The sequence below is a fragment of the Bufo gargarizans genome, chromosome 8 (assembly GCF_014858855.1).
Source record: "Bufo gargarizans isolate SCDJY-AF-19 chromosome 8, ASM1485885v1, whole genome shotgun sequence".
Taxonomy (NCBI): domain Eukaryota; kingdom Metazoa; phylum Chordata; class Amphibia; order Anura; family Bufonidae; genus Bufo; species Bufo gargarizans.
This window is the reverse complement of record NC_058087.1, coordinates 81,393,857-81,416,697: the sequence shown is the minus strand read 5'-3', so window position 1 is coordinate 81,416,697 and position 22,841 is coordinate 81,393,857. Positions and strand designations below refer to the sequence as shown.

General features: G+C 44.2%; 1 protein-coding gene across 3 annotated transcripts in view; it reads right to left on the bottom strand.

Moving 5' to 3' along the window:
* The window catches only part of PARD3B (par-3 family cell polarity regulator beta), a 1,547,452-nt gene extending 1,527,166 nt beyond the window's left edge, over positions 1 to 20,286 (bottom strand). For all 3 annotated transcript variants that reach the window (XM_044302617.1, XM_044302618.1, XM_044302619.1), the window contains exon 1: positions 19,626 to 20,286. In XM_044302617.1, coding sequence (XP_044158552.1) covers positions 19,626 to 19,745 — 120 coding nt within the window. In that variant the 5' untranslated portion in view covers positions 19,746 to 20,286. The remainder of the gene's footprint in view (positions 1 to 19,625) is intronic.
* Positions 20,287 to 22,841: the final 2,555 nt, after the last annotated feature.

Genomic DNA, 22,841 nt, shown 5'->3' with positions numbered 1-22,841 from the left:
CCCAAAAATGTGCTAAAATATTTTAGGGACGATCACATTTTTACTTTTTCACCAATGTAGCTGTGTGAGGGCTTGTTGTTTGTGGGACAGACTGTAGTTTTTATTGGTATCATTTTGGCGTACATACAGTCAGGTCCATAAATATTGGGACAGCGACACAATTGTAACATCTTTGGCTCTATACACCACCACGATGGATTTAAAATGAAACAAACAAGATGTGCTTCAACTTCAGACTGTCAGCTTTAATTTGAGGTTATTTACATCCAAATCAGGTGAAAGGTGTAGGAATTACAACAGTTTGCATATCTGCCTCCCACTTGTTAAGGAACCAAAAGTAATGGGACAATTGGCTTCTCAGCAGTTCCATGGCCAGGTGTGTGTTATTTCCTCATTATCTCAATTACAATGAGCAGAAAAAAGGTCCAGAGTTAATTTCAAGTGTGCTATTTGTATTTGGAATCTGTTGCTGTCAACTCTCAAGATGAGATCCAAAGAGCTGTCACTATCAGTGAAGCAAGCCATCATTAGGCTGAAAACACAAAACAAACCCATCAGAGAGATAGCAAAAACATTAGGCGTGGCCAAAATAAGTGTTTGGAACTTTCTTAAAAAGAAGGAACACACCGGTGAGCTCAGCAACACCAAAAGACCCGGAAGACCACGGAAAACAACTGTTGTGGATGACCGAAGAATTATTTCCCTGGTGAAGTAAACACCCTTCACAACAGTTGGCCAGATCAAGAACACTCTCCAGGAGATAGGTGTATGTGTGTCAAAGTCAACAATCAAGAGAAGACTTCACCAGAGTGAATACAGAGGGTTCACAACAAGATGTAAACCATTGGTCAGCCTCAAAAATAGGAAGGCCAGATTAGAGTTTGCCAAATGACATCTAAAAAAGTCTTCACAATTCTGGAACAACATCCTATGGACAGATGAGACCAAGATCAACTTGTACCAGAGTGATGGGAAGAGAACAGTATAGAGAAGGAAAGGAACTGCTCATGATCCTAAGAATACCATCTCATCAGTGAAGCATTGTGGTGGCAGTGTCATGGCGTGGGCATGTATGGCTGCCAATGGAACTGGTTCTCTTGTATTTATTGATGATGTGACTGCTGACAAAAGCAGCAGGATGAATTCTGAAGTGTTTCGGGCAATATTATCTGCTCATATTCAGCCAAATGCTTCAGAACTCATTGGAAGACGCTTCACAGTGCAGATGGACAATGACCCAATGCATACTCCAAAAGCAACCAAAGAGTTTTTTAAGGGAAAGAAGTGGAATGTTACGCAATGGCCAAGTCAATCACCTGACCTGAATCCGATTGAGCATGCATTTCACTTGTTGAAGACAAAACTGAAGGGAAAATGCCCCAAGAACAAGCAGGAACTGAAGACAGGTGCAGTAGAGGCCTGGCAGAGCATCACCAGGGATGAAACCCAGCGTCTGGTGATGTCTATGCGTTCCAGACTTCAGGCTGTAATTGACTTGCAACCAAGTATTAAAAAGTGAAAGTTTGGTTTATGATTATTATTCTGTCCCATTACTTTTGGGAGGCACATATGAAAACTGTTATATTTCCTACACCGTTCACCTGATTTGGATGTAAATTAAAGCTGACAGTCTGCAGTTAAAGCACATCTTATTTGTTTCATTTCAAATCCATTGTGGTGGTGTATATAGCCAAAAATGATAGAATTGTGTCAATGTCCCAATATTTATGGACCTATGTCTTTTAAGACACTTTTTATACCAGTTTTAGGGCGGTCAGGTGGTTTAAAAATTGCAATTCTGTCAGTGTTTTTTAATTTTTTTATGGGGGTTCCTCATGCATGTAGAAGATAATTTTATTCTGTGGGTTGATACGGTTATGTCCATACTAAATGTACCGTATTTTTCACCCCATAAGACGCACTTTTTCCCCCCCTCATTCATAAAGTAGGCAGCGAAGGCAAGTGACATCAGCACGTTCCAGCTGGCCACCCGCCCTGCTCTGCCTGCTACAGGACATTTAGTAAGTAGTACAGATGGGGCTGGGGATCGTAACTTCTTGCGGGGGGGGGGGGGGGGAGATCTGTGGATGGCATAACAGTGCCACCCACAGATCCCCACCCCATAACAGTGCCACCCACAGATCCCCACCCCATAACAGTGCCACCCACAGATCCCCACCCCATAACAGTGCCACCCACAGATCCCCTCATAACAGTGCCACCCACAGATCTCCCCCATAACAGTGCCACCCACAGATCCCCCATAGTAGTGTCATTCACAGACCACCATTAGTTCAAAACCCACCAAAAGCACACCTTTTTTTTTTTCTTATTTTCATCCTCAAAAACCTAGGTGTGTCTTATGGGCCGGTGCGTCTTATAGGGCGAAAAATACGGTATACCGTTTTTCTATGTTCTTTTCAGCATAAAATCACTTCTGTGTAAAAAAAAAAAAAAAAATGATATTTTGCCATATACCAACATTCATAAAACCTTTTATTTATTCATCAATGTAACTGTTTGAGAGCTTTTCTTTTTTTTTTGCAGGACGGGCTGTAGTTTTTATTGGTTTAATTTTGGGGTACATATGTCTTTTTGGTCACTTCTCATACGATTTTTTGGGAGGTGGGCAAAAGTTGCAATTGTCAGTGTTTATTTTTATGGTGTTCCTCATGCGGTATATATGTGTGTATATATATATATATATATATATATATATATATATATATATATATATATATATATATATATATATATATATATACACATATACACACATATACATACACAGTACAGACCAAAAGTTTGGACACACTCATTCAAAGAGTTTTCTTTATTTTCATGACTATGAAAATTGTAGATTCACACTGAAGGCATCAAAACTATGAATTAACACATGTGGAATTATATACATAACAAAAAAGTGTGAAACAACTGAAAATATGTCATATTATAGGTTCTTCAAAGTAGCCACCTTTTGCTTTGATTACTGCTTTGCAATCTCTTGGCATTCTCTTGATGAGCTTCAAGAGGTAGTCACCTGAAATGGTTTTCACTTCACAGGTGTGCCCCATCAGGTTTAATAAGTGGGATTTCTTGCCTTATAGATGGGGTTGGGACCATCAGTTGCATTGTGGAGAAGTCAGGTGGATACACAGCTGATAGTCCTACTGAATAGACTGTTAGAATTTGTATTATGGAAGAAAAAAGCAGCTAAGTAAAGAAAAACGAGTGGCCATCATTACTTTAAGAAATTAAGGTCAGTCAGTCCGGAAAATTGGGAAAAACTTTGAAAGAGTCCCCAAGTGCAGTCACAAAAACCATCAAGCGCTACAAAGAAACTGGCTCACATGCGGACCGCCCCAGGAAAGGAAGACCAAGAGTCACCTCTGCTGCGGAGGATAAGTTCATCCGAGTCACCAGCCTCAGAAATCGCAGAACAACTGTTAAGCGGAGACTGTGTGAATCAGGCCTTCATGGTAGAATATCTGCTAGGAAACCACTGCTAAGGACAGGCAACAAGCAGAAGAGACTTGTTTGGGCTAAAGAACACAAGGAATGGACATTAGACCAGTGGAAATCTGTGCTTTGGTCTGATGAGTCCAAATTTGAGATCTTTGGTTCCAAACACCGTGTCTTTGTGCGACTCAGAAAAGGTGAACAGATGGACTCTACATGCCTGGTTACCACCGTGAAGCATGGAGGAGGAGGTGTGATGGTGTGGAGGTGCTTTGCTGGTGACACTATTGGGGATTTATTCAAAATTGAAGGCATACTAAACAAGCATGGCTTACCAGAGCATCTTGCAGCGGCATGCTATTTCATCCGGTTTGCGTTTAGTTGGACCATCATTTATTTTTCAACAGGACAATGACCCCAAACACACCTCCAGGCTGTGTAAGGGCTATTTGACCATGATGGAGAGTGATGGGGTGCTGCGCCAGATGACCTGGCCTCCACAGTCACCGGACCTGAACCCAATCGAGATGGTTTGGGGTGAGATGGACCGCAGAGTGAAGGCAAAAGGGCCAACAAGTGCTAAGCATCGCTGGGAACTCCTTCAAGACTGTTGGAAGACCATTTGAGGTGACTACCTCTTGAAGCTCATCAAGAGAATGCCAAGAGTGTGCAAAGCAGTAATCAAAGCAAAAGGTAGCTACTTTGAAGAACCTAGAACATGACATATTTTCAGTTGTTTCACACTTTTTTGTTATGTATATAATTCCACATGTGTTAATTCATAGTTTTGATGCCTTCAGTGTGAATCTACAATTTTCATAGTCATGAAAATAAAGAAAATTCTTTGAATGAGAAGGTGTGTCAAAACTTTTGGTCTGTACTGTATATATATATATATATATATATATATATATGAGACAATAATTTTATTTTTTGGGTTGATACGGTTAGGGCTCATTCAGACGACCGCAGTGTTTTGCAAATTGTGGATCCGCAAAACATGGATAACATTTATTTAATGTTTTACTATTTTTTCAGGATGAAATCACTTTTGTGTTAAAAATAAAATATTTTGCATCGCCATATACGAACATCCATAAAACATTTTCTTCACCAATATAGCTGTGTGGGGACATCTTTATTGCAGGACCAGCTGTAGTTTTTATTGTTATCATTTTGGGGTACATATGACTTTTTGATTACTTTTTATTACATTTTTTGTGGAGGTGAGGTGACAAATACAACAATTCCATCATTGTTTTTTTATTATTATTATATATTTTTTTTATGGCGTTCACCATGAGGGATTAGTAACATGATACTTTTATAGATCAGATTGTGACGGATGCCGTGATACCAATTATGTGTACTATATATTTTTTTTTCATTATTTAATTAATTATAAATGAATGGATATGTGAAAAGCTAATTTATTTATATTTAAGTTTTAATTTATTTTTTGTATTTTGCTTTTTTTATTTTTTTATCAAGTCCCACTTGGATCTTGAAGATCCAGTGGGCCTGATTGCTGTACAGTACATTGCAATAGTATTGTACTGTACTGTCAGAATTACACGGGCACTAAGCGTCCAGCTGCCATAGTCATGGCAATGCTGCCATCGTAGCGCAGCGGCCCTATGGGCGACTTCCCTCTTTTAACCCCATGGATGCTGTGGATGGCTACTGACAGAGGCATGTAACAGGCTAAAGGGCCGGGATGGGTGCCAGCACCGATCTTAGCCGTTGCAGCAGTGCTAACTGTAAGTTATACTGTATGTGACTGCCTTCATCACAGCCGCACAGGGAGGACCACAAGAAGGGCTGCGGTAGTGATCTGGGGCAAAATGGAGGCACACGGCTCATCAGGGGGCACTGATGGCATCAGGGGCACAAGGTGGCCATGCTTAAATTCAGGCTGTGATCTAGCTCCAGTGTCACGCTCCGTTTGATTAGTCTGGACAGATTATTTAGAGTGCTCCGATTGGTTCCTTGCCATATTCTCCAGTGTCTCTGCTCTTGGTGACAGTGGAGACTCTGTGGCTGTGAAACTTTATAGTGTCACAGCCCCCGGTAACAGTGTGGACGTAACTGTAATCTGGATGTACAGTTTTATGTCCAAATGCGTGAAGGGGTTAATATGATCATGTCCGAGTTTGGAACCCAGGAAAAAATAACGGTGAAACAAACAATGAGGCGGCGAGTGTCCTGTATAATCCTTATCTTAACTGAGTGGTCTACTCTTACGCCTATGGCCTAACATGCCTTATACTAAATAATCCCCGTAGGTAACCTGGGCACAACATTACATGAACCTGTAAGTAATCTTTGTACAATGCTGTTGGGGTTCATATGTCCTTCACACTGTGCCCACCAGGAGAGCTGGAGTTCACAATACCCTTTAGGCACAGATACTCACCAGAGCATCCAGAGTCACTCCACACCAGTTTTGTCATTTTATACACATTGGGCCACATTTACTCATCCTAGACCTAAGGGCTCAGGCTGGATGATAAATGTTAATGTTTGGACCCAGCCTAAGGCTGCATGCACACGACCTTACAAACGGATAAACGGTCCATTTTTAACAGACTTTTTTCCCCCCCATTGATGCCTTTCTAAGAAACGGATGTTAAAAACTGACCCATTCAGTTATGTGGGCGCATTTGGTCAGTGAAAAACTGACAAGATAGAACTATTTTTTTAAAGTCCGTTATTCACTGGCTGCTGTCAAAAAAACTGCTGTGTTAATAACCCCATAGACGACCATTGGTCTTAAAAAAGCCGTGTGCATGTAGCCGAATGGTCTCTGTCACCAGGCCCTTTCAGAAGGAGCATCTTTTAGACCCTTTTTCTGCTGCACATGAGCGAAGGCTACCATGTCCATTGGACGGCTCCCCATACGTCAGTTTGGGTGCAGCTTGTCATGAATGGCCAATATCAGTGACTTTTGGTCAGTGCGCCTTCCTTTGCATTAGCTATGCAATGTCTTGCATTCCGACTAGTTGATGAGTAAGGGATTCCCTTAATTATATGCTGTGCTAATAATCTGCCATGTTTTCCTGTGGTGACCTTTAGACCTGCCTTTCAACATTCAATTTTCTCTTGACATTCAGAATCCACTCCAATTAAATCATGTAAATAAGAAAAACTGGTAAAAAAGCATCTTTGAAGCAATCAAATTAATATCTATAAATACATGACAAGATAAACTAAAAAAGACAGATTGGATCGCACATACAATTTACATCAAATATGGCAGAGGAGGCTATGAGGATGAGGCCTTTCATTAATTTAAAAGGAGTTACAGACGTGGACAAAATTGTTGGTACCCTTTGGTCAATGAAAGAAAAAGTCACAATGGTCACAGAAATAACTTTAATCTGACAAAAGTAATAATAAATTAAAATTCTATAAATGTTAACCAATGAAAGTCAGACATTGTTTTTCAACCATGCTTCAACAGAATTATGTAAAAAAATAAACTCATGAAACAGGCATGGACAAAAATGATGGTACCCCTAACTTAATATTTTGTTGCGCAACCTTTTGAGGCAATCACTGCAATCAAACGCTTCCTGTAACTGTCAATGAGACATCTGCACCTCTCAGCAGGTATTTTGGCCCACTCCTCATGAGCAAACTGCTCCAGTTGTGTCCGGTTTGAAGGGTGCCTTTTCCAGACTGCATGTTTCAGCTCCTTCCAAAGATGCTCAATAGGATTGAGGTCAGGGCTCATAGAAGGCCACTTTAGAATAGTCCAATTTTTTCCTCTTAGCCATTCTTGGGTGTTTTTAGCGGTGTGTTTTGGGTCATTGTCCTGTTGCAAGACCCATGACCTGCGACTGAGACCAAGCTTTCTGACACTGGCTAGTACATTTCTCTCTAGAATTCCTTGATAGTCTTGAGATTTCATTGTACCCTGCACAGATTCAAGACACCCTGTGCCAGACGCAGCAAAGCAGCCCCAGAACATAACAGAGCCTCCTCCATGTTTCACAGTAGGGACAGTGTTCTTTTCTTGATATGCTTCATTTTTTCGTCTGTGAACATACAGCTGATGTGCCTTGGCAAAAACTTCGATTTTTGTCTCATCTGTCCACAGGACATTCTCCCAGAAGCTTTGTGGCTTGTCAACATGTAGTTTGGCATATTCCAGTCTTGCTTTTTTATGATTCGTTTTCAACAATGGTGTCCTCCTTGGTCGTCTCCCATGTAGTCCACTTTGGCTCAAACAACGACGGATGGTGCGATCTGACACTGATGTTCCTTGAGCATGAAGTTCACCTTGAATCTCTTTAGAAGTCTTTCTAGGCTCTTTTGTTACCATTCGGATTATCCGTCTCTTAGATTTGTCATCAATTTTCCTCCTGCGGCCACGTCCAGGGAGGTTGGCTACAGTCCCATGGATCTTAAACTTATGAATAATATGTGCAACTGTACTCACAGGAACATCTAGTTGCTTGGAGATGGTCTTATAGCCTTTACCTTTAACATGCTTGTCTATAATTTTCTTTCTGATCTCTTGAGACAGCTCTTTCCTTTGCTTCCTCTGGTCCATGTCGAGTGTGGTACACACCATATCACCAAACAACACAGTGATTACCTGGAGCCATATATATAGGCCCAATGGCTGATTACAAGGTTGTAGACACCTGTGATGCTAATTAGTGGACACACCTTGAATTAACATGTCCCTTTGGTCACATTATGTTCTGTGTTTTCTAGGGGTACCATCATTTTTGTCCATGCCTGTTTCATGAGTTTATTTTTTTACATAATTCTGTTGAAGCATGGTTGAAAAACAATGTCTGACTTTCATTGGTTAACATTTATAGAATTTTAATTTATTATTACTTTTGTCAGATTAAAGTTATTTCTGTGACCATTGTGACTTTTTCTTTCATTGACCAAAGGGTACCAACAATTTTGTCCACGTCTGTATTTACCTGATCCTTAAAGGGGTTATTCCCATCTTGGACATTGGGCGCATATCACTAGGATATGTGCCCAATCTCTAATAGGTATGCGTCCCACCTCTGGGACCCATGCCTACTTTTAGAACAGAGCCAGCAAAAGTGAAGGAGGGAGCACCGGCTCTGTTATTTTCGTCTACTCCACGGAAGTGAATGGCTATTTTTGAGGTTCCCATAGGAATGAATGGAGGGCAAGCACACAGCGTGTGCCCTCATTCACTTTGTGGGCTCCGTTCTAAAGTTAGTGATACGCCACCAATGTCCAAGATGGGAATACCCATTTAAGGCTAAGGTTACACAGCTGCCACCAAAGAAGGATGTATAGCAGTGCAGTCCTTGAACTGAATCTAACCCCACTGGATTTTTCTTCAGATTTTGGGATTGTGGTAACTTGCTAGTCGTGCCGAGACCCAGGGGCATAGCTATAGGGGGTGCAGAGGTAGCAGTCGCTACTGGGCCCAAGAGTCTGAGGGGGCCCAAAGACCCTTGTGCTACATACAGTTGTGTTCAAAATTATTCAACCCCCACTGAAATTGAGTGTTTTGGCCAGTTTGACATTGATTTTGATCATTTCAGTCATCTTGTTTACAATTAAATCAAAGAGGCACTTGTAAGTCAGACAAATATAACATAACATTTATAATGAAATAACCACAAATGTCTTTTCTGTGCTCACATCATTATCCGTTTTATTCAACCCCCAAGTGACATTCAATCTTAGTACAACATCCTTTTCCAGTTATAACAGCTTTTAAACGTGAAGCATAGCTTGACACACGTGTCTTGCAGCGATCTATGGGTATCTTCGCCCATTCTTCATGGGCAAAAGCCTCCAGTTCAGTCACATTCTTAGGCTTGCGCGCTGCAACTGCTTTCTTTAAGTCCCACCAGAGGTTCTCAATCGGATTTAAGTCTGGTGACTGCGATGGCCACTTCAAAATGTTCCAGCCTTTAATCTGCAACCATGCTCTAGTGGACTTGGAGGTATGCTTGGGATCATTGTCCTGTTGAAAGGTCCAACGTCTCCCAAGCCTCAGGTTTGTGACAGACTGCATCACATTTTCATCCAATATCTCCTGGTACTGAAGAGAATTCATGGTACCTTGCATACGCTGAAGCTTCCCTGTATAGTACCTGTAGAAGCAAAACAGCCCCAAAGCATGATTGACCCCCGCCATGCTTCACAAGTAGGCAAGGTGTTCTTTTCTTCATAGGCCTTGTTCTTCCTCCTCCAAACATAGCATTGATCCATGGGCCCAAACAGTTCTAATTTAGTTTCATCAGTCCACAGAAAACTATCCCAAAACTTTTGTGGTTTGTCCACATGACTTTTGACATACTGCAGTCGACTCTTCTTATTCTTTGGAGACAGCAAGGTGGTGCGCCTGGAAGTTCTGGCATGGAGGCCTTCATTACGCAGTGTGCGCCTTATTGTCTGAGCTGAAACTTCAGTACCCACATCTGACTAATCTTTTTTTAGTTTCTCAGCAGTCACACGGGGACTTTTCTCCACTTTGCGCTTCAGGTAGCGCACAGCAGTCAAAGTCAGCATCTTCTTTCTGCCACGACCAGGTAGCGTTTCAACAGTGCCCTTTGCCTTGAATTTGCTAATGATGCTTCCTATGGTGTCTCTTGGTATGTTTAACATGTTTGCAATCTTCTTATAGCCATTGCCCTTCCTGTGAAGAGAAATCACCTCTTCTCTTGTCTTCACCATGTTTGTAAACACACCAGTAAATGTCTAGAAGGTGCTGAGTATCACAGTCCTTTTAAATCTGCCTAATTGGTGCTTATTATGCTTGATTGCTGCTCCTTGACATCCACAGGTGTTTTCAATACCTGATCGAAAACACTTGAATGAACCTCTGTTCTTAAGAGTGGTAGTCTTTTAAGGGGTTGAATAATTGTGTCAATGAAGAAATCACAAAAAAAAAACATTTAATACTGTATTACAAAAACAATTGATGTCATTTTAGTGGCATTTGGTTCTTTAAAAAGTCCTTGTAAGATTTCATTCTGAACACAATTACAAATGTACACTAAATTCCCTAAAACCCTTTACAGCATTGGGGGTTGAATAATTTTGAACACAACTGTAAGAAGACACGGGTATTATAAAAAGTGCATGCTGGTCAAGTTACACCTCCGGCTGGAGGAAAGGGGTTAGGTCAAGAACTTAACATCTGGTGGAAGGTGCCATTTCAAATTTTGCCTCAGGCAGCAGGAAGGCAATGTGTTTCCCTGCCCCTGACCACAAGCGCTAAGGAAAGGGGGGCCAAAGCTGAACTCTTGCATTGGGGCCCATGAGCCTTCAGCTACGCCCTGCTGAGACCCCACCCAATTCAATGGCTGCACTGCTACAAAGTGACCTTAGGTCATAGTAAAGATCACCATTTAGCCCCACACTTGGGCCTCTTTCACACATTCATAACCGTGATGAAATCCGTGACAAGACGGTCACTGGTTCATCAGTGAAAACATCTATGAATGATCCATGTTTGGTACGTGTGGCCATTTTCTACCCTCCGTATTTCACATGCAGTGCAGTTTTCAGTGCATTTCCAATCAATTGTCCCTGAAAATCACTGCCAGAACACAGATGCCATTCTTGTTGTGTCAAGGGATTTCAGGACCCCATAGACTTGAAACTGCATTTTTGGTTCACATCATGGACCAAAGTAGAGCATGTCTCTGTTGAATTTCCACTGACCCACATTCACATTAAAATCAATGGGTACGTGTGCTGCCCGTAGAGAACATGGACATGCATACTGCATGTGTTTTCATAGCTTTTTAGAGATGTTTTTTGCATTCTTTTTCAGGCATTTTCCCATATTGAGAAGGGGTTGGAAAAACACCATTCCTTCAACATGCTGCTTAAACAAAAAACAAAACAAAAAAAGACCACAAATTGGAAGAATGTCAGTAGCATATGTCCTGCATCATTGGACAGTTTCTGAATTAAAAGGGAGCAGACCATATACCTACTACAAACCACCATTTTCCAGTATCACACTTTTATGTTGTTGTTTAACTATTTAAAAAAAAACAGCTTTCGAATTTGCCGAGAACTGTTTCTTAGGCCCCATTCACACGTCCACAATTTCGTTCTGCATTTTTTGGAACGGAATATGCGGACCCATTCATTTCTATGGGGCAGCATGATGTGCTGCCAGGATATGGAATTGCGGACCACAATTTGTTTCCGGAAAAAAATAGAACATGTCTTATTCTTGTCCGCAATTGCACAATTCTATTAGTGACGGCAATGTGCGGTCTGCAAAATGCGGAACGCACATTGCCGCTGTCCGTGTTCTGCAAATCCGCAAAACACGTTACGGACATCTGAATGGAGCCTAAGAGTTCATTCAAATACAGCTAATTTTGTTCCAGAAATTCCCGAGACCGAAAATCAGTTCTATTCATCTGCAGGGGGCTTTCAGAAATCCATGTGCTTGCCGCCAAAACAAACCCACTCAAGGGGGTAAAGAGAAGGGATTTTCAGTTGCTGAAATTCTGTCGGGTGTAAAGGCATCTGAAGAAGAACCAACATGTTTTTACATGTGTTTTTTATGTCCCACATTGCTGGCAATGGGGAAAAAGATATAGTAACATAGTACATAAGGCCGAAAAAAGACATTTGTCCATCCAGTTCGGCCTGTTATCCTGCAAGTTGATCCAGAGGAAGGCAAAAAAAAAAAAAATGAGGCAGAAGCCAATTTTCCCCACTTTAGGGGAATAAAAAATTCCTTCCCGATTCCAATCAGGCAATCAGAATAACTCCCTGGATCAACGACCCTTCTCTAGTAGCTATAGCCTGTAATATTATTACGCTCCAGAAATACATCCAGGCCCCTCCTGAATTCCTTTTTTGTACTCACCATCACCACCTTCTGAGGCAGAGAGTTCCATAGTCTCACTGCTCTTACCGTAAATAATCCTTTTCTATGTTTAAACATTCTTGCTCCAAAACCTAAAGGGTAAACCCCATGAAGCAGAGCTAGGAGTGGAGCACAGGCAGCCAAATTCGTATGCTGTCTAGGAGTTATGCTATGAAAGTCAGATTTACCGGTAGTGATTCACCAGACCTAAATGGACGTAAGTGCGAATACATCTTAGGCTGACGAATGTCCTATACTACTGTGATTCACTTTACAGGAAGCATTTGGACCGATGATCTGGCAGATCATAAGGGGATAAGTGTTTGTATAAATGCTCGTTCATCAGGTGACCGCGTCATTTTGTCGACACCAAAAATCATCAAGCCATCACTGCATCTATCCCTTATCATGAGGGGAGTTTTTCTTCAGTCTGCATTGGTTCAATATTCTCCAAATTTTTGAAAAGTCATTACATTTAGAGCATATTTAAACCCTTCTAAGGCCAGCCACACACAAGTGAGTTGAAAGAGAGGAACTCACAGTCTGTCAGTGAGAAGTCCTGTTCTGACCTCTGCTCCTCTGACAGGATGGCGCAGAATTAGGCCTTTTGCACACAAGTTTTTTTTCCCCCCCGTTTACGTTTAGTTTTTTTTGCGTTCCGTATAAGGACCGTGTACAGAACCATTCATTTCAATGGATCCGCCAAGGTACTCCGTATGCCTTCCGGTTCCGTATTTCAGTTTTTTCTTTCCATTCAAAGATAGAACATGTCCTATTATTGTCCACATTACAGCACAATGTCCGATTTTTTTTCAGGACCCATTGAAAATGAATGGGTCCAGATCTGTTCCGCAAAAAACGGAACAGATCAGGAAAGAAACAACGGACGTGTGAATGGACCCTTAGGGGCCATCTGTTCCATTAAAAACGGAATGCACACGGACGTCATCAGTATTTTTCTGTGGATCCGTTTTTTGCGGACCGCTGCAATACGGTTGTGTGCAAGTGGCCTAATTCAGTAGATTTCAGGACTCTAAGATCCCTTGCATATGTTGCGGAATAAATGTGTTTTTTAGCACAGATGTCTGCAGTAAAACCGCAGCACAGTACAGTACAGATTACACAAATCTCATGTACACTTTGCTGAGACACAAACCACACACTACAAAATGCACCTCACTCACATATAACATCTGCAGCATCCATAACTCTGAAATAAAAAAAAAAGCCATAGGTACTACTTTTCTCCTAATGGGGCACCCACAAGCCCAGGGACATGCTCATGTAAAAAAAAATGAAAAAAAATTATATGGATAAAAAATGTCTGCCATTGTTGAATTTAACGACTCACTGGGACACATTTACAAAGACCGGCATTTTTACGCTGGTCATACTTTCCCCTTGTGCTGCCGGAGAGTTAAATCAATTTATGCAAATCCCTTGATAAATGAGCCCCACAGATATTCAAAGACCGTAGGGGTCAGAGTACTAAGATTTCCACAGATTGCTGGAACGAGGAGAGAGAAGTGCTCACATATTGCACTCCCTGTCCTCGCTGCAGAGGACGGAATCGAGACGGACCCATAGACTTCTAGTCTGATATGCAGGCGCTTCCCTTTCCTTGTTCTAACGATTGGTGAAGTCTCAGCGCTCAGACCCCATCAATCAACACTTTTGCTGTATCTCCATGACTGATTAAAAGAGTTTTTAAAAAACTCAGTGGGGAAGATGTATCAAACTGGTGTAAAGTAGAAATGGAAATCAGATTGAATCTTTTATATTCCAAAGGAAAAGGTGGAATCTGATTGGTTGCTATGGACAACTAAGCCAGTTCTACTTTACACCAATTTGATAAATGACCCTAACTGACTTATTGAACGTTAACATAACATATCGATCGGTCTGCTCGCTCACATAAAAATAATCACATTCCACCTTTCATTTTCCAAAGGAGCTCTGAAAAATGAAAGGTGGAATCTGATTGGTTGCTATGGACAACTACTCCAGTTTTCTTTACACCAGTTTTGATAAATGTCCCCAAGTATGCCTGAGAAGCCTGTCTTTAATAAATCTCCCACACTTAGGGCTCATGCACACGGCCGTGTCGTTTTTTGTGGTCCGCAAATTGCGGATCTGCAAAAAAAATGGATGCTGCCCGCGTGTCTTCCGCAATTTGCGGAACGGAACAGGAGCCCCATTATAGAGATGCCTATTCTTGTCCGCAAAACAGAAAAGAATAGGACATGTCTCATAATTTTTGCGGGGTCACGGAACGGAGCAACGGATGCGGACAGCACACAGAGTGCTGTCCGCATTTTTTGCGGACCTATTAAGATGAATGGTTCCGTATACGGGGTATTCTGGTTTATTGAAGGGGTTGTCTCACATCAATAAATAGCATTTAAAAGATACTATACACCTACCATAATGATCTACATCCCTATGGAAAGAGTTTGAGCTGCGCTGTCTTTTTTTGGATAGAGTACTGAGTGTGAATTGGAACCTACTTCACTATAGACCTGCTGCGCTCCAAGTGACTTTGCGGTTTGGGCAATTTTTTATAGACAGGCTTTTTCTGTGTATAGACGTGTTAGGAATTATTTTACTTCTTTTTTTTGTGATTTCCATCAGTGATTTTGAGCCAAAACCAGGTGTGGCTCTAAACACAGAACAGGTGCAGATCCTTTTGTGATACCTCATATCTGTGGAGGCTCCAATCCAGGGTTTGGCTCACAATCACTGATGAAAATCACTGACCAAAACACAGTCAGTATTCAGTGATTTCCATCAGTGATTTGAGAGCCAAAACCAGAAGTTAAGCCTACACAAAAAAAGTACAGGTCCTTCTAAATAAATTAGCATATTGTGATAAAGTTCATTATTTTCTGTAATGTACTGATAAACATTAGACTTTCATATATTTTAGATTCATTACACACAACTGAAGTAGTTCAAGCCTTTTATTGTTTTAATATTGATGATTTTGGCATACAGCTCATGAAAACCCAAAATTCCTATCTAAAAAAATTAGCATATCATGAAAAGGTTCCCTAAACGAGCTATTAACCTTATCATCTGAATCAACTAATTAACTCTAAAACACTTGCAAAAGATTCCTGAGGCTTTTAAAAACTCCCAGCCTGGTTCATTACTCAAAACCGCAATCATGGGTAAGACTGCCGACCTGACTGCTGTCCAGAAGGCCATCATTGACACCCTCAAGCAAGAGGGTAAGACACAGAAAGAAATTTCTGAACGAATAGGCTGTTCCCAGAGTGCTGTATCAAGGCACCTCAGTGGGAAGTCTGTGGGAAGGAAAAAGTGTGGCAGAAAACGCTGCACAACGAGGTGACCGGACCCTGAGGAAGATTGTGGAGAAGGACCGATTCCAGACCTTGGGGGACCTGCGGAAGCAGTGGACTGAGTCTGGAGTAGAAACATCCAGAGCCACCGTGTACAGGCGTGTGCAGGAAATGGGCTACAGGTGCCGCATTCCCCAGGTCAAGCCACTTTTGAACCAGAAACAGCGGCAGAAGCGCCTGACCTGGGCTACAGAGAAGCAGCACTGGACTGTTGCATGTCATTCGGAAATCAAGGTGCCAGAGTCTGGAGGAAGACTGGGGAGAGGGAAATGCCAAAATGCCTGAAGTCCAGTGTCAAGTACCCACAGTCAGTGATGGTCTGGGGTGCCATGTCAGCTGCTGGTGTTGGTCCACTGTGTTTTATCAAGGGCAGGGTCAATGCAGCTAGCTATCAGGAGATTTTGGAGCACTTCATGCTTCCATCTGCTGAAAAGCTTTATGGAGATGAAGATTTCATTTTTCAGCATGACCTGGCACCTGCTCACAGTGCCAAAACTACTGGTAAATGGTTTACTGACCATGGTATTACTGTGCTCAATTGGCCTGCCAACTCTCCTGACCTGAACCCCATAGAGAATCTGTGGGATATTGGGAAGAGAAAGTTGAGAGACGCAAGACCCAACACTCTGGATGAGCTTAAGGCCGCTATCGAAGCATCCTGGGCCTCCATAACACCTCAGCAGTGCCACAGGCTGATTGCCTCCATGCCACGCCGCATTGAAGCAGTCATTTCTGCAAAAGGATTTCCGACCAAGTATTGAGTGCATAACTGAACATAATTATTTGAAGGTTGACTTTTTTTGTATTAAAAACACTTTTCTTTTATTGGTCGGATGAAATATGCTAATTTTTTTAGATAGGAAATTTGGGTTTTCATGAGCTGTATGCCAAAATCATCAATATTAAAACAATAAAAGGCTTGAACTACTTCAGTTGGTGTGTAATGAATCTAAAATATATGAAAGTCTAATGTTTATCAGTACATTACAGAAAATAATGAACTTTATCACAATATGCTAATTTTTTTTAGAAGGACCTGTATAATGGAAGGATCTGCACCTGTTCTGTGGTTTTGACCAGCACCTGATTTTGGCTCACAAATCACTGATGGAAATCACTGAAGTGTGAATGAGGCGTAAGGCTACTTTCACATCTTTGTTTTTTATTCAGGTTTTGAGATCAATATATCAGTTTGATTTAATACCACAGTATGCATCTCTACCATTCGTGTGCGGTTGTGTTAAACCGAAATGGAACAAACTGGATCCAGCATTAAAATCACTGTAAGGCCCCATGCACACGGCCGTGTTTCACAGCCGTGTGCGGGCCGTGGAACCGCGGCCTGGATCCCTCCTGAGAGCAGGAGCGCACGGCGTCACTGGTTGCTATGACGCCGTGCGCTCCCTGCTGCCGGCACAGTACAGTAATACACTGGTATAGATCATACCAGTGTATTACTGTATTGCGGCGGCAGCAGGGAGCGCACGGCGTCATAGCAACCAGTGACGCCGTGCGCTCCTGCTCTCAGGAGGGATCCAGGCCGCGGTTCCACGGGCCGCACGCGGCTGTGAAACACGGCCGTGTGCATGGGGCCTAAGTCGATGGTTGACAGATCCTCCACCATTGACTTACATTGATTTTCATGTCGGATCCAGTTTGTTCCGTTTCGTAGACTGTACACAAAATGGAACTCATGCATAATGATAAGTTTTGTCCCCAATGACAATGAATGGGAACAAAACTGACCTGTTTTGGCCCAGTTTTGAGAACCGAATCTCAAAACCAGAAAGCTAAAACGCTGATGTGAAAATAGCCTTAGGCTTTATACAAAGTTAGGGCTCATGCACACAAACGTATTTTCTTTCCGTGTCCGTTCCATAAAAAAATAATTGTGTGAAACGTATGCGAAACCATTCATTTGAGGGTACTTTCACACTTGCGGCAGAGGAATCCGGCAGGCTGCGCCGGAGCTCCGCCCCCATTATAGTCAATGGAGACGGAGCGGCAGTCCGGCGGCAGGACGGATCCGACAGGGTGAACAGAAATTAGCCTTAGGCTAGGTCTACACAACAACATTTGTCGCACGACAATTTTTATAATGGCAGTCTATAGTGTCGCACTGCAACATGCGACATGCTGCGACGCGACAGTCGCAGAAAATCCATTCAAGATGGATTTTTCTGCGACTGTCGCGTCGCAGTCGCAACATGTCGCATGTTGCAGTGCAACACCATAGACTGCCATTATAAAAATTGTCGCGCGACATTAGTGCAACAAAATGTCTCGCGACAACTGTTGCGCCCTATTTGGTGCGCGACAAATGTCGTCGTGTAGACCTAGCCTTATCTCCGTCCTGAACAGTCAAAAAGACTGAACTGAAGACATCCTGATGCATCCTGAACAGATTGCTCTCCATTCAGATTGCATTAGGATAAAACTGATCAGTTCTTTTCCAGTATTGAGCCCCTAGGACGGAATTCAATACCGGAAAAGAAAAACACAAGTGTGAAAGTACCCTAAATGGGTCCGCAAAAAAAAAAAACAAAAAAAAAAACGGAAGTTACTCTATGTGCATTCCATTTCCGTATGTCCGTTCTGCAAAAAATAATAGAACATGTCCAATTATTGTCCACATCACGGACAAGTATAGTACTGTTCTATTAGGACTCATGCACATGGTCGTTGTCCGCCCGTGGCCGTATTGCGGCACGCATACAGCGGGTCCGCAATACACGGGGCACCGACCGTGTGCACCCTGCATCACGGATGGGGACCCAATCACCGCTTCCGTGGTGTTTCTGGACAAAAAAATTAAATAAAAATATAGAACAAGTTGAATGGGTCTCGATCCATCCCAGCCGCTGCAAATTGCGGTCCCCAATGCACAAAACGGCCGTGTGCACGAGGCCTTAGGGGCAAGCAGTTCAGTTCTGCAAAATACAGAATGCACACGGACGTCATCCATATTTTTTGTGGACAGCAAAATACATATGGTTGTGTGCATGAGGCCTTACAATGTATTCCCAACAACAATGTAGCACCCTGCCATGTGTCTGTACACAATATTCTGTATGACGCCTTCACCAATTTTTTTTTTTTTTTTTTTTTTTTAAGAGTTTTAAACCAAATGTAAAATCGCCAGCAGTGTAATATGGTTTAGGTATCATTTCTTTAGTTCAAGGGGGAGATTTATCAAAACTTGTGTACAGGAAAACTGGCTTAGTTACCTATAGCAACTAATCAGATTTCACATCTCATTTTTCACAAATTTTTTGGGGAAATGAAAGGCGGAATCTGATTGGTTGCTCTGGGCAACTAAACCAGTTGTACTTTACACCAGTTCTGATAACTCTGACCACGTCTATGTGAACAACCATCTTTCCTGGTGTCATTCAAGTCCTACAAGGAAACATTTCAGCAAAAAGTTTGCATTTTGCAGAAGAAAAACAAACAAAAAACACTAATCCCCAAAATGTGTATAGATGTTAAGCGAGTTGTCCCATTTACACGTGTCCCCCTATCCGCAGGTGTTCAATAGGAGGTTTAATCATAAGCAGTGGGGCCCCGTGTCCCCCTGGATGAATGGATCCACAGTCCAGTACTGGCTGGCGCTCCATCTCTATGAAACGGACAGAGAATGATGAGAGTGGTAGTCCGCAGTGTCATAGAGATGAATTGAGCGGGGGCAATTCATACAGGGGAACACCGTATCCCCAGTCTTGGCGGGGGTCCAGCAGTCGCCCCCACTGATCAAGCATCTTCTGTCCTGTGAATGGGGGATTTGGCCCAAACATTGTAAGTAACGTCTGATCACAAAAAAGCAAGTTCCCTTAGATGCCACACGCTGGGGTGAGCTGCCAACATCACACAGGAGGCTCCGTGCCTATGGCAGGTGCTGGCCACCACCGCAGAATGGACATCACAGCAACAGGTGAAGAAGAAAGTCTTACTTTTTCCTTGGCTTTGATGTATCTCTGGGCCGCCTGCTGGATTAATTCTCTCACACTGATCTCGCCATCCTTGCAGGGGACTACAATCCCAGTCTTCCCAAAGCACACCGTGACTTTCATCTTTCCACAGAAGGGCCACTTGTAGCAGACAGGATACAAAGTGTCACTTCAGCCAGCAACAGGTGTCAGCGCCTGCGGCCACCCCAGCTGTCAGCTCATGCCTGTGCCTCACACCTGGAAGAGCCAGAAGAGGGGGCCCAAAAAGTTTACAGGAGTTTTACAGTAATCCCAGCAAAGTGTTAAACTCTCTCCCTAGGGAGCAATAGAAAGCCCCTTGAATGCGGAAGGAAGGCCAGTGAGGGCGGGAGGGAGGAGGAAGCCTCCTCAGACAGGTCTCTCAGGAAAAGCTGGATCCCAGCTGTGTGCGGAGGGGAGTGCGGGCTGCGGGGAGCAGGTGCGGGCTACAGGTGGACGCTCCACTCCTTACACGCTTTGAAATGTCCCGGGCACAAAGTGTGGGTCAGGCCGAGATTCCCAGGCAGGCACTGCAGCATGGGAGGAGCAGGGACTGGAGTCACCATGGAAGGAGGAGGGTGTGCACAGCCATAGTGTGAGAGAGGGAGCTGCAGCCGACCTGCGAGCCCTCCCCCTCACAGCAATGAGGAAAGGAGTCCTGAGTCCTGGGAGGGAGAGGTCAGGCTCGGAGAAAGCTCTTCACCGACGTCACTTGTCCTCACACTGCGCTGTGTGACGTCACGCTGTGCTCTGAGGTGTATTACCTCAGGTGTGCTCACGCTGGTCTTCGCTGTGTGACATCACGCTGCACTCTGAGGTGTGTTACCTCAGGTGTGCTCACGCTGGTCTTCGCTGTGTGACATCACGCTGCACTCTGAGGTGTATTACCTCAGGTGTGCTCACGCTGGTCTTCGCTGTGTGACGTCACGCTGCACTCTGAGGTGTATTACCTCAGGTGTGCTCACGCTGGTCTTCGCTGTGTGACGTCACGCTGTGCTCTGAGGTGTATTACCTCAGGTGTGCTCACGCTGGTCTTCGTTGTGTGACGTCACGCTGTGCTCTGAGGTGTATTACCTCAGGTGTGCTCACGCTGGTCTTCGCTGTGTGACGTCACGCTGCACTCTGAGGTGTATTACCTCAGGTGTGCTCACGCTGGTCTTCGCTGTGTGACGTCACGCTGTGCTCTGAGGTGTATTACCTCAGGTGTGCTCACGCTGGTCTTCGTTGTGTGACGTCACGCTGTGCTCTGAGGTGTATTACCTCAGGTGTGCTCACGCTGGTCTTCGCTGTGTGACGTCACGCTGTGCTCTGAGGTGTATTACCTCAGGTGTGCTCACGCTGGTCTTCGCTATGTGATGTCACGCTGTGCTCTGAGCTGTATTACCTCAGGTGTGCTCACGCTGGTCTTCGCTGTGTGACGTCACGCTGTGCTCTGAGGTGTATTACCTCATGTGTGCTCACGCTGGTCTTCGCTGTGTGACGTCACGCTGTGCTCAGAGGTGTATTACCTCAGGTGTGCTCACGCTGGTCTTCGCTGTGTGACGTCACGCTGTGCTCTGAGGTGTATTACCTCAGGTGTGCTCACGCTGGTCTTCGCTGTGTGACGTCACGCTGCGCTCTGAGCTGTATTACCTCAGGTGTGCTCACGCTGGTCTTCGCTGTGTGACGTCACGCTGCGCTCTGAGCTGTATTACCTCAGGTGTGCTCACGCTGGTCTTCGCTGTGTGACGTCACGCTGCGCTCTGAGGTGTATTACCTCATGTGTGCTCACGCTGGTCTTCGCTGTGTGACGTCACGCTGTGCTCTGAGCTGTATTACCTCACGTGTGCTCACGCTGGTCTTCGCTGTGTGACGTCACGCTGTGCTCTGAGGTGTATTACCTCAGGTGTGCTCACGCTGGTCTTCGCTGTATGACGTCACGCTGTGCTCAGAGGTGTATTACCTCAGGTGTGCTCACGCTGGTCTTCGCTGTATGACGTCACGCTGTGCTCAGAGGTGTATTACCTCAGGTGTGCTCACGCTGGTCTTCGCTGTGTGACATCACGCTGCACTCTGAGGTGTGTTACCTCAGGTGTGCTCACGCTGGTCTTCGCTGTGTGACATCACGCTGCACTCTGAGGTGTATTACCTCAGGTGTGCTCACGCTGGTCTTCGCTGTGTGACGTCACGCTGCACTCTGAGGTGTATTACCTCAGGTGTGCTCATGCTGGTCTTCGCTGTGTGACGTCACGCTGTGCTCTGAGGTGTATTACCTCAGGTGTGCTCACGCTGGTCTTCGTTGTGTGACGTCACGCTGTGCTCTGAGGTGTATTACCTCAGGTGTGCTCACGCTGGTCTTCGCTGTGTGACGTCACGCTGTGCTCTGAGGTGTATTACCTCAGGTGTGCTCACGCTGGTCTTCGCTATGTGATGTCACGCTGTGCTCTGAGCTGTATTACCTCAGGTGTGCTCACGCTGGTCTTCGCTGTGTGACGTCACGCTGTGCTCTGAGGTGTATTACCTCAGGTGTGCTCACGCTGGTCTTCGCTGTGTGACGTCACGCTGTGCTCAGAGGTGTATTACCTCAGGTGTGCTCACGCTGGTCTTCGCTGTATGACGTCACGCTGTGCTCTGAGGTGTATTACCTCAGGTGTGCTCACGCTGGTCTTCGCTGTGTGACGTCACGCTGCGCTCTGAGCTGTATTACCTCAGGTGTGCTCACGCTGGTCTTCGCTGTGTGACGTCACGCTGCGCTCTGAGCTGTATTACCTCAGGTGTGCTCACGCTGGTCTTCGCTGTGTGACGTCACGCTGCGCTCTGAGGTGTATTACCTCATGTGTGCTCACGCTGGTCTTCGCTGTGTGACGTCACGCTGTGCTCTGAGCTGTATTACCTCAGGTGTGCTCACGCTGGTCTTCGCTGTATGACGTCACGCTGTGCTCTGAGGTGTATTACCTCAGGTGTGCTCACGCTGGTCTTCGCTGTATGACGTCACGCTGTGCTCTGAGGTGTATTATCTCATGTGTGCTCACGCTGGTCTTCGCTGTGTGACGTCACGCTGTGCTCAGAGGTGTATTACCTCAGGTGTGCTCACGCTGGTCTTCGCTGTGTGACGTCACGCTGTGTTCTGAGGTGTATTACCTCAGGTGTGCTCACGCTGGTCTTCGCTGTGTGACGTCACGCTGTGCTCTGAGGTGTATTACCTCAGGTGTGCTCACGCTG